At 35.9% G+C, this 13,170-nt stretch overlaps 1 protein-coding gene across 1 annotated transcript in view; it reads left to right on the top strand.

Moving 5' to 3' along the window:
* Positions 1-629: 629 nt before the first annotated feature.
* LOC104529152 (utrophin-like) overlaps positions 630-13,170 on the top strand; it is a gene marked incomplete at its 3' end in the record, with an annotated part of 22,587 nt that continues 10,046 nt past the window's right edge. Inside the window, 5 exon segments of the mRNA XM_010173364.2 lie at positions 630-701; positions 1,150-1,286; positions 2,942-2,980; positions 3,213-3,278; positions 6,444-6,509. Coding sequence (XP_010171666.2) covers positions 630-701; positions 1,150-1,286; positions 2,942-2,980; positions 3,213-3,278; positions 6,444-6,509 — 380 coding nt within the window.

The following is a 13,170-nucleotide window of genomic DNA, read 5'->3' as shown; positions in this document are numbered from 1 at the left end:
TCACCTTGTATTTTATGCCTCCATGTGTTGCTTGTATCCCTGCTTTTGTAGCAGAAGTTAACTGAGCAGTATTACTAAAGCAGTGCTGCCATTATTGCTGTGATTATTTCCAGTCAAATTAAATTTTAAAAGCCGTTGCACCAGTTTTAATTCTGTTCAAAAGCACACAACTTCATGTGAGAGTGAGGGATGAGGTTAACTACTTGTCAGTTTGGAAGTGGCTGCATCAGTGGGGACCAGTAAAAAAGCTACTGGGGGCAGTGGGAGTTGCCGACTAACTTGTAAATTTAGACCTAAAGAATCTTGTGGCTAATTTTTGTACTAATCTTATCCTGCTGTAGTAAGGAGTGACTGAAACAGCCAGAGAGTTTGTTACTTCAGACACTAATTGTTCTTATCAGGCCTGGCTCTGACTGTGCCTTTGAACGGTGCCTGTACAATGGCTGTTACTTCATCTGTGTTGTTTGTTTTTTTTCCACTCTGGAATGATACAGATAGTGGCAGAAACCTATAGGAAGGGAACTGGTAACTTGGGAAAATGCTCATGAAAAACTTATCCGTTGCAGCAGAGGATGGTTTAGCATGTACTGGTCCCATCTCGTGATAAAGTTTTCCAGTTTAGGTATATAATGGGAGCCAGTGAGTATTTGTGGCACTTTGTGAATATAGAAGACTGTGTTAGCTTTTTTCCTGTCTGTGAGGTGAGTCACAACCTTCATGTGTATGAGTATACCATCAAGATTTCTTTTAACGGCTGAGTATCCCCTTATATCTGACAAACTGATTTGCCTTTTCTTTTTTTTTTCTGAAAAATGAAATTTTTGTGTTTTGTAAGACTGGTTATAAATGTTTAACTTAAGACTTGTACCTGTTTCAATTTTTATCTCATTTATGAAGTAATTGATAAATCCAGTGCATTTATTGCTGGGAATTTGAAGCCTCCTTATTTTTTCCAATAAAGAGATTGTAGATTTGTAGATTCTTTACTGTTATTATTGTACCATATTTCAGGACACTAAAAAGACAATTTTAACATCATTAGCATTTTGAAATTCTTCTTTGTATCCTTTTTTCAGGACAGTAGCAGCACTATTATCTCAATTATTGCTCTTTCTCAATGTTCATTTTAATTTCTCTTAACTTTTTAAGACAACATCTGGGGAAGATGTACGGGACTTCACGAAGGTGCTGAAGAATAAGTTCCGGTCAAAGAAGTATTTTGCAAAGCATCCCCGACTTGGCTACCTACCTGTACAAACAGTACTGGAGGGTGACAACCTGGAGACGTAAGCTTGATTATAGAGTAATTGCTTCCAGGGTCACTGGGCTATTTCATTAAAAACAAAAAAGTGAAACCTGAGAAATAATCAACAGCAGTTGTAGAGCCTTGTGCTGTTTTGTTTTCTATTAATTATTTTACATTATTTTTGTATCTTGCCTGTTTAAAAAAAAAAAAAAGTGACATTTTATACTTTGATTTTTGTGAGCATTTTATCATAAGGCTATGGACTTTAGCAGGTAATGTTGGAGGGAGCTGAATGGCTGTTTTACAGAGAACACTTTTATAGCTTTGAGGAGACTGGGCTTTTGGAACTGCACTGCTTATTTGGTTATCTCAGGGGCACCGGAGTTAGAAATCTCTGAGCTAATTAGGTTCCTACAGGCTTCAGAAATATGGGTGGCCTAATAAAAGAGAGCACTCTCAGTGTCTCCACAGTATTACTTATGGTGCTAGTAGAAATACTCCACTTTGTTTACTTGGTAGTTGTCAGCCAGTAAAGGACACTCTTAAAGAGGAAAATTAAGATGTGTGGATAGGGCACTGGAAGTAGTTTCATGGCTTGACTCTCCTTGACTTCCTGGAGTTTGCAGTACTACCATATCGTCTGAACACAGCACCGCTTGGCTAGCAGTGTCAAATGTGAACCTTCAACATACATGCTCTGCTTCCACGCAACGGTCCAGTGCCATTGTCCACACAGTGTATTCATGCCTGGAGAATTGCCTGTTTTATTTACAATAAACAAACAAAACCCACTCATTAGCGGTTTAAGAAACAGGAGGAAGTAATCTGAAAACTGGCATTACTAATGGCCTGGCTTCTAAGGCAGCAATGCACATTCAAATGTTAAAATTTTACTCACCCGGGCAGTCGTCGGCTGGTCTGTATTTAAAGACAAGCAAGCTGGTGTCACTGCCACAGGAAAGCAAAGCTGCTTTGATGTGATGAAAGTTTGCCAGTAGTGCCAGAAATTGGAATGTCAAAACTGTAGTCACAGGTCAGGATAGAAGTTTCTTGGTCCAGTCGTGTGGGAAATATACAGACAAATTGCCAGCATCATGCTGGGGGAACTGTTGGTAATGGTTCTCTCCCACACAGGTGGAAGAAATCAGTAAAATGTTCCTTTAAATGGGAGGGGGAAGAAAATCTAAATAGTTACCCAAATGTCAGAATGCAATATAGTATGTATTTACTTTTGATTATTTTTATGCAAATAAAAATAGGCATTGATAACTTCGATTTACTGAGGGGGGTTTGTTGATGGTTGTGGGGTTTTTTTTCCCCCAATATGTTTTTGTAAGTATATTTTCTAGTTAGTTTAAAAGGAAAGTCCAGTACTTAAACATAATTTAATTGAACTGATTATGGTTTACAAACTGCAGTTCAATCAATAGCACTGATTTTTTTTAAAAAAATTATTTTTATTTAACAAAGTTAAGTATGTAAGTCAGTCTCCTGTCTCTCAGTGATGCACAGCAGTATCTGTTGCTGTCTCTTTTCTACATCAATAGCTGCTTATTCAAACAATCTGGGTGGGCTGCTAGTTAAAATATTTTGTGTCTCCTGCTTTCTCTTGCTTAAATGGCACTGAAGTTTTTGTTTCATAGTTTCTTTATTTCTTTCTCTCTTTTCTTTTTTTTTTTTTAATCTTCCTTACAGTCCTATCACTCTCATCAGTATGTGGCCAGAGCAATACGAGTGAGTATGCAGAACCCCTTTGTCTGGAAAGCTTAGTATACTAGTTATTTTCTTTTAGCTCAGTTGCTGCTAATCTGATGTGCATGAGCTACAGGGCATGGCTGACTCAAAGCAATAACCCTCTCAGCAATATTGTAAATTTATTTATCAGTCTAACTTACTTTAAAAATAATGCTGTCTGTATCATGAATTGCTTTAGACACCACAATTTATTTTCTTTTTTTTAAACTAGTCCTTCACAGTCTCCACAGCTGTTTCATGATGACACACACTCCAGGATAGAACAGTATGCTACTAGGTAAGAGATGAACAATTTCTCACCAGTACACTGCATTTTGTAATTGATTCCTGCAGATTTTAATATACTCTACTGGCTGGACATTATTTATTTAAAAGATATAATTCTCTGTATTCAGAAGTAAGTCAAATGTTTTTAAATCATCAGCTTCTGAATACAGTCATATTAAATATAAAATTTATGCATGAAATCTATTGTCTGTCATACAGAATGGAAACTGTTGCAGAATTACTGTGCATTATTTCTAAAATGTGCAGTTTTCCTTCTGTTTCTGCATTTGCAACCTTTGAAATAAACTGAACATGTAGGATATATAATTTTCCCCTGTACGGTTTTAGAACCAGGTTTTCATTTTCATTTGTGATAGGTTGACACTATCCATTACCATTGACTTTTAACAGAGCATATAATAATTACAGATGTTTTATGTTCTGGCTTTTATGAGGTCACCCTAGTCCTTTCATGTTAAAATGTCTATTATGCCAAGTCCATCTCAGTGCTTCTGTGTTTTGTTAAACTCTCTTCTGTACATTCAGAGCTGGTGACTATTAAGCACTAACAGAGGTACCATCTCAAAAATAAGTAATACCACCCAGTTTTTAGGCAACAAAGAAACTGATCCATGTTACCATGGGAACTGACTTGGTTTTGCTTTGGGTGTTTTTATTGTTGTTTCTGATCTCCACAACTAATAAACAATGCTAACTTTTTCAGCTTTTTGAATAAAAAATCAGAGCCTATATTTAAGTCAACTGAATTCTTGTTTATGGGCACCATAAGAAAGCTTCAAAGCAGTTTGTTAAATATCTAGGATACCCAATTTATGACCTTTGCAGCAGGGAAAAGTAGGGCAGAAACTAGTGCTGAAGGGCTACCTACTGTCAGCCTTAACATTTTAATTTTTTTTCCAACAATAAATATTTTCATACTTCATTAGTAGTGTAGTACATTGTCAAAGGCAAAGTTGTGTTTTTCAGTTATCTGGAACATGTCATTCATATAAATCACCCAACACTTCTTTGAATCTGTAACTTAGGCTGTGCTATAATTTATTAGAACCCATGGAGCAAATAAATTAGACTGCTCTAGAGAGATGCGATATTTTTCTGTCTCCCTATGTCCTTTTTCATGGTGCCACAATACTGTGGCTTTCTGTGCCCAGATGAAGCTCAAACTCTGGACTCGCATCAAGGATCAAAGGAGATCCTAGGTGCAATACCTGTTTTCCTTCTCCTCCCCCTCAGCTCTTACCAGTTCTCCTCTGGATTAGACTTACTGCACTGCTCAGGGCTCTTTCAGGATGCAAAGCTAAATCTTTACCTGCTACGTGCAGAAATTGGTTAGCAAGATCACAAACTTAAAATACACTAATTACTATATAAGTAAGATATCTGAAACTATTCAAGGTGTTTTTTCATCTAGTAATAAAATCTAAAATTTGAGACATAATTCTGTATCTTTCATATAATCTTTATTGTGTGCTTTTGAGTTGAATCTGTTATTATGCATATTTCACATATAAACTAGTAATTTTTTTTTTATTGTCCTGATCTTTTCAGCTAAGCTTCTTTCAAGTAACGTTATCAGGGCTTCACTAATAAGACTGTGGCCAGCAGAAATAGTATATTAGGGCTTAAAACCTTTATTGTCACTGGTTGAAGAACGTTCAACTCAGTTTTCTGTTAACAAAGTCCCCTACCTGCAATCAACTACCATCTCCCAATTCTGTTGTGCTGTGTCACCTCAGAGTGGCTTCCCTTTCTCAGCTTTCAGTTTGTATCCTGCCTTGGAGGCTCTTTGCGGCCCTAGAGTCCTTTCTCTGTCTCCCTCTGCTCCCTGATCAGGGCTGTTACCTGGTTCCATGTGCTATTCCAAGCAAATCCTCACTAAACAGTGGAGATTGAAAACACAATGATAACGGTAGCATCTGCATTTGTGAGTCAAGATATGTATTACTTGCTAAGAGATTCAGGGCAGGATCTCTTTGAAAAATACTGGGGTTTGTAGTACTTCCCTATATGACAAAGGGGCTATGAAGATCAATTTTGAAAATTATGTTTCATCAAACACTTAAAGATGCTGAGCTAAGCAATTTTTAAAAAGTGACTCATAAGCATGTTACTCACCATGAACTAGATCTGTTTGAGATGCCTCAGAGCAGAGATGATTGAATGTTTCTAGTCCCTTAGCAGTTTGTCCTTCCCTTCAGGGGAGGTGTTGGAGCAAAACGTCCCACCCCAGCCCTGATGGGATGAGGCAATCAAGACAGCTTCATCCTCTGTGTGCTTACGTTGATTCTCCTTCAATCTTGAGGAATATTGACAAATGTACAGATGGGCAAGCTTACTCCAGGCTAAAGGAAATACCAGACTGACTTCTCATTTCTTTAGGGCCTTGCACACAGCTTTCAAAACGAAGTCTGAAGATGTCTATAATAATGCATAAAACACTTGCAAAAATATGTGTGAAATTGTTACCTTTATAGTAAAGGAAATAGCTGTATTTGCTGCAGTCCAATGTATGTGTACAGCATTGAGAACTCCTAGATTTTTGTCTTACCTACTTAAGGTATATCTTTCCTAGAAAATTGAATAGACAGAAAACTTCTGCTGTGATTGCCTTATGCATACATTATAATAATCCAGTGCTTTTATATTAATTCCTTCCAAAATGAGGAACCATAGGCAATGACTCCCTGTAATTACACTATTTTTTGTGTTGTTTTCCAGGACTTGTCTGTCCACAGTGTGATGTTATTTGCCAAGCATAATTTCAGATGTTGCATGTGCTATATTTAAAAAGTATTCATTCTCTTTTGTTAGTCCAGCTTCATAAATTCAAAAAGAAAACCATCTGCAAAAACATCTCTTTAACTAATTTTACCATGAGAGTTGTGGTGATGCTAATGATAATTATACTAGAGAGATAAAATATATTTGTTCTTTGTTGTTTGGCAAGTAGAATTAGTTAATCATAGCACAAGTTTTTCATAGAAGTCCTCTGGATTATAGGTTTTTCTCACATAGTCTTAGGAGTTTATTCCTATTGATGTTTACAAAGATTGCCACATCTAAGCTGTTTCTAAGTAGGACTGATCTTCACACTGCCTCGGTTTAAATTGTGCAGTATGTTCTCTGAAAGCTGTGATCTTTCCCTGCCTTTCAGGCTCGCGCAGATGGAAAGGACCAATGGCTCCTTCCTCACGGACAGTAGCTCCACCACAGGAAGTGTGTAAGTAACTCATACTTGTTAAGGCTGCCAGAACTTTGGTTATAGCTGCATGGTCCCAGTGAAAATGTCAAAACTGTAGTCCCAGTGAAAGCAGTTAATAAGTGTGACACCAAGGATGCCTGCATAAATTTCATTATTCCAAACACCAGTTGCAGGAATTGGTGATGTTCATTTGATGATGTGAGGGAACACTATGTTTGTCGGCCATTCTGCTTCAAAAGTGAAGATATTGAATATGACTGGAACAAAAATGCAGGTCTATAGGTTCTAGTTTGTATTCCTTTTCTGCTTTTATCATAATATAAAAGAAAAGAAATCCTTCTGTGTCAAAGTGGACAATGGAGTGGGTCAATAGCTTGTGGTAACTCCCAGGATGATTTCTTTGTTGGGGAAAAAAAAAAAAAAAAAAAAAAGAGGTTTTTGAGGAGCAGTGTTATTCCTAATCTCTTAGATTTCAGTTTGCTTTTTGCTGATCCATCTGTTCGTACCAGGACAGGGGTATAAACACAGTCCCACATTAATTTTATCAGTACCATTTTCTTTTTTGAATGATGTGTCAGTCGCATTGTAAAAGTCTTATTAAGATGTATTGATCAACCCGGAAGGCACAGAACCCCTTGAATTCCTGATGAATTAAATACTATTTTTCTTCCATGTATATGAATGTTTTAACCTTACTGCATCTTCAGTTCTATTAATTAAATCAATGTAGTTGGACTTTGCCTCTTAAGTTATTAATAAATTTTATCAGCTTTTTTTAAAGAGGAAACAGAAATTGTTCTTGTTCAGTTTTAGTTAGAAAATGCTATTGTTCTCAGTAATGCTTTCAATAAGTGTTTTAAAATCTAGTTGACATTATTCTACCTATGAACGTAGTAACAATTTAAAATTCAAAATATTTTGCTTCAGAGAAGCACTTGTCATCACCTTTAAATGTTTCCTTGTTCCTGATGAATTAACTAATTTACATAACTAGTAAAACTTTTTTCATGTGTAACTGTTTTTATGTGTTTCTGTCATTGGTAGGCTCAGCAATGACAGAAATGCAGCCAAACTATTCCCTTTTGATTTCCCTTCCAAAAAAAACCAAAAACAAAACAAAAAAACCCCAGCAAACAGACTGTCATTTGGCAGGGAAAGCTGAAATCTTGAAAGCAGCTAAATGCTCATACACTTGATTGGATTGTTTATTTTGCAATTAGAGTCTACTCATATACAACTGTCCTTTCCAGTAGTAAAAGGGTATGCATAAGCTTACTTTTTACTGGCAATTTAGCTGTTGATTTTAATGCAATTTCCTTTCTCACCTATAAAAATTACCCTTATTTAAAGGAAAAGGATGAACATAGTGAACTTCTGTACCAACATGTGAGAGGGACTTCTGAATTTTGGTCTCAGTCCTGTTCTCAAACTGGGAGTGTTGCACAAACAAAATACGCAGAGATTTAGAGGCCAGGGAGGACAAGAAAGTAACTTTTTTATACAGTGCCACCTTTTGTTTTATTTGCAGATAATATTGCATGCTTTTTAAGGTACATACTGAAGTACTGAAATACTCACAAAATTCTGAAGAACTATGAGTTAAAGTTCGGACTTAAAGTATTGCAGAGCACTATAGAGCTATGAAGTTTGGATCATAAATTTTCTACAGCTGGAACACTGGGAATTTAGGATTATAGTTCAGCTCTATTCTTATTGTTTACATGCAGTTTGACATAAAAGTGAGGGTTCTAGATAGACTGAGTTTGAAGGAGCAATTTGAAATTTGGTTGCACATTTTTTCAGCTCAGATGCACCTGCTGTAAACCTATCTGAGCAAAATCCAATTTTCTTACGGTATTCTTTTGAATCTTCAGGAGATGATTACTGGTTTGGAAATCAAATTATCTGCTTCTCATAGTTGGAGTTCTATTCTGTGATCTTATTTTTATTGGTCCTCAAGAGCCCTTCAGTTTACTGTGAACATATAACAGAAGCGTAGTTGCTATTCATTTTGGAAAGTTACTGCTTTGGTCTTGTCAGGTTAAGAAGTTCATCGACAACAGGGTTAACACACTTCATGCTCCGAAGAGTACTGTGTAAGAAGTTTTCTACATTTGAATGACAATAAGAGAACTGCATCAGTTAAACATGATGAGGGGGAAAGGGGGTTTTTTGGTTGTTTGTTTGTTTTTTGTTTGGTTTTTTTTTTTTCAGGAATGCTCTGTAATATGCCATTTGGTTAAGAAAGCATTCTTCAAATACATTTCTTGGTTTTTAACTAACTTGTTGTCTTGAATGTCATTATGACTTCCTCTATCTTCCTAACTAAGCTTTTCTAACCCTCCTCTCCCCTAAGGGTATGTGAATTCCATTAAAAACCACATTTTCTTCAATTAGAAAAATAATTGTATATAGCAAAAAAAAGAAGTCATAACCTCTATTGTAGTATGTCCAGCTTCTTATCAAACGTTCCAATGCTCTCATGCATGAGTTTTCTGGTATAAATATATTGAATAATAATTTTTTTCCTTCATGTTGTCTTCTTCATACATTAGGGAGTTCTAAATGTTAAGGCTAGACTGTTGTGATGAATTTTCTCTGGCTTTAATTCATACGAAAACCTCTATATCTTAAAAGCAGACTGGCCTCTTCACAAGCGAAGATGAGCATAAGGAAAAAATGAAGTCTATGCAACAAAGAATGATAAATAGTATCCCTAACAGAAAGCTATGCCTCACAATTTGACAAATTATGGTGTAGTAGAATGAAAAGACAAAAAACATTGTTAGGAAAATAGGACAAGAATGTAATTCTCTTATTTCTGTAAGGTACAAACTGTCTTATCTAGCCCATACTCGAGTAATTGCACTGGACATGGTATAAATACTTTCTATATAAATGAATATTTAATAGCTGTTTTCTGATTAATGGCTTTACTACCAGTCATCTTTATGTCTGCAGCACTGTTGAAGCCACTTTACACTCAGCTGAAGGCAGAGTTGGAACATGTCTGAAATTTTGTTCATTAGGGAGCTGAGTACTCGGGTGCAGGAGTAGGAAGAAGCAGTGAAAGCCAGTGGTACTTTTAGCTGGCACTGCCACTCAGTGTGTTGTAAGTCAAACTGGAGCCCCAGGATGTAGTACTTGAATACTTTGACGTGGTGTAAGTGGTTAGAAGGCATCTCGTCACAATGAGAAATTAGTTCAGCATTATGATAAAATTAGGAGAAGAACAAGCAAGTTAAAGACAGAGCATTTCAGAGTACCTTCTTGAACCTTATTCTACTGTTTCTCATAGCATCAGTAGGTCAAGGTACACTTTATTTGGACTAGAATGCATGGAGCTTAATATGAGAGCCAAAGGAAAAATGAAAATTATCAACGAAGGAGGATCACAAATTCCCACATCTTACTATCTAAAATCTAACTTAACAATGTTTTCTTAATCAGATAAAATAATACACTGATGAAAAGTCACTGTCAGGAAACAGGAATTTTTCCTTCCATAGTGCAGTCTTGATGCAAGGGAAGTTGCCTGCAATATTATTTGTCTCTTGTTTCCTCCATGCCTAATGCATGTTTTGGAATAGACCTCTTGAAAATATGTATCCACAAAGAGCATAAGATATTTCAAAGGCCATTTTCTGGGCTTTTTGTTGGGGTGTTCTTTTCCTTTGAGATGTACTTCTTTCAAGTCTAACCTCCTGGGATGTCATTTTTACTGCTTTCTACTATGGTGAATGCTGAAAAGGAACTGCAGTCTCTGCTACTGAAGGACTTTGTGTACTTATGGCTTTTTCTTGAAGCGCACAGGGTCTTCAGGAGAATAACTACCAAGAAAGGATAAGGAATTTGTTTTGATGTTGTGCTTTTATTTTGGTTGCTGTTTGCCATCTGCAACTCATTCTGCAGAAGAGAGTCCTGGATTCTCAATATGAAAGTGTTTATGTGGCATGGAGCATGTCACTCCCTTATGTTGTAGGCCTTTGTGAAGCCTTGCCCTGGGAATCCTATGCTGCTAATGAATCTGTCTTAATTTCAGTCATGAGTTTTGTTGTTCAAGAGTCTGGTTTTTTGAACTGGTAATTTTGCAAGACCGACCAGAGGTGGAACACATGGTAAAAATACACCTTTCCTTCAGAAGACTTCTTCTATCAGGCACTTTCTCCAGCATGTGAAAAAGCCTGCTGTCAGTTACAAGGTGTGATGCCTAAAAAAAAGATCACTCAATATTCATAATCTGTCCTGTAGAGTTTCTCAGCCTCTGAGCCAGTGAGAGAGGAAGGGAATGAAATTTTCTCTGGACTGAGTAACTGTGAGTCCAAAATATACAATTATCTGTATTTAGCTGTGTTGATCTCACCTGCTGGACCACAATACAGTCAAGAGTATCTAAGCATTTACTGTATAAACTCTTTCTTTAAGGGACTTATAAGTTTCATTAAAAATTGAGTTTACACCTAATGCAAAACCTTGACAGAATCTCAAATTTAACAAATTCAAAAAATGTAATAAATCCAGTTTTAGAGAGCCTTATTTAAAAAAAAAATCAATTTCAGATGACCTACATAGCTGTTTATAAACAAATTCATCATCTTAAAATGTAGACAGCAGCTTTTTGATTCCTAATTAAAATAACCACAAAAGACTACTTGATTACCTGAACCTATCCTGACAACATCCAAACCCTTTCACAAAAGAAGGCTCTGTGTAGCTACACTGTACCATTTAAATTAATACATAAAAAGTGTTTTGAAACCTGGATGATAAAACTGTGTTCTCTCTAGTCTGCTTTAGCACACTGTTTCTGTGCTTGCTGGGGATGTGACAGTGAATCGCTGGCACTTCCCGGCTTAGTGCAGTCAGTCGGTTGCAGCGAGGGGATTCTGCATGTTTTGTAGGGCTGTAGAAGCCCTTCTCTGTACTGCAGAGTTTTGAAGCCCCAAAAGGGGTAATATCATTTAGGCAAATAATTAGTCATAAAGGGTGTGGGGTTTTTTATCAAGATCATTAAAAGATGGAGAAGTACCATGAGGTTTTCGTTATCACATCAGGACCTTATCCAAACTCCACTAACCGCGCTAGTATTTTTTTTTTAATTTTAACTAGACTAATGCAAAATAACAAAGGAAGTGATTATGAGTCTCCTCAAAATCACTCAAGTGGTGGAGAAGAGAAAGCAGTTAGAGGCTTTTTTTCTATAGGTAAGAAAAAAAAGAAGCACTGTTCTGTTTCTTTTTCAGCTAACACTGTCAGATTTTCCCTGTATTTTTGAAGGACTTAAATGCACATATAATCCAAATTATATTTTAATTATATAGCTGTATTTAATGAAAAATTCATTACATTTATTCATTTACATGGGAAGATCAGTATTGTCATGAGAATGGTACTGCCTGCAGCCAAGACAGATGAGAAATAAGTGAATGTATATTATTTCCTTTAAACTTTTCAACTCATTGTTAAAAGTTGAAGAACTCACTAATTACATTTCTTTTTTCAATTTTACATGTAATTTTTTGCAAACTGGTATTTAATCAACAGAATTTAGGATGAAGGAAAGTTATATGTGTCCATAGCTGCACAAAAGGAGCTCTTCATACCTGATTCTTTTTAACTTCTATATCATAAATGAACTTATGTGGAATAGAATGGCATGAACTTTAAAAGTGAATAGAACTATCACAGACTAGACTTTTTTAAAAAAAATTTTTGGTGGGTTTTTTGTTTAGTGCTACCTGATGCATGTTTATTGGATTGTAATGGTCTACATTTTCAAATCTCATTGACAAGTTGAAAAGTTGCAGACCACATGATGGCTTCAGGTAGACAGTGAATAGTTATCCTTGAGAAGAAACAGTTCAGTGGTTTTTTTTACATAGGATTAGTCTTCAGTAAAAACTTTGTCTTCAACAGAACCAAATCACTGCTGCATTGAAGGAAGGCTTTTCTAAGAGAGAGACACCAAGAATCAGAATTTAATAAATTTGTGGATATTTTGACTTGCTCCTAAGACTGGTGATTCTTTTAAATGGATATTGATGTAGTGAGCTACCAAAAAAACCTCAGTTCAGCAGGATAAAATAGGGTCTTCCATTACACAAACAGTATGCTTGCAACTCTCATTTGTTTCTGTCAGAAGCATTTGCTCCCTTTACCCAAGGACTTTAATTTATTTTATATGTGCATGGCCTGTAAAACACCTGATGTGTTTTACTTCTAAATATATTTATTTATAAATTATTTGTCAGCACAGAAAAAAATCTTTCTTCCAGGATATGCATTTCTAAATAACTGGATTTACTATTCACTCAAATGAGACTGTACATTTGGATCTTTTGTGATGAAAGATGTTGAATTGACTGACATAAAATTTAAAAAAGCCTCTTGAAAAGCTCCAGTACACTTTTACTTGGAAAAGAAATACTTTTCACATAATGAACTTCCTATTTTTGTATGTTCCTTCAAAAGCAGTCCTTGAGGGTTTTTTTCTTTATGTCAGACCACAGTCAGCTAAGTAGCAGAATTTGTAGCTCCTTCTTTTCAACAATAGTAGGAAAAAGGTCAGCACAAGAAAAATTTTTAATGAGGAAAAGTCTCTTCTCTAAATGATATCTGAATATGTGGATATATACTGCTCATATATTTTTTCTCTCTGTTGTTGACCATGCTTTAACTG

This window comes from Antrostomus carolinensis, unplaced genomic scaffold, assembly GCF_000700745.2.
Source record: "Antrostomus carolinensis isolate BGI_N321 unplaced genomic scaffold, ASM70074v2 scaffold3188, whole genome shotgun sequence".
Classification (NCBI taxonomy): Eukaryota; Metazoa; Chordata; class Aves; order Caprimulgiformes; family Caprimulgidae; genus Antrostomus; species Antrostomus carolinensis.
Note: the sequence above shows the minus strand (reverse complement) of the source record. Positions and strands in the feature narration are given on the sequence as shown.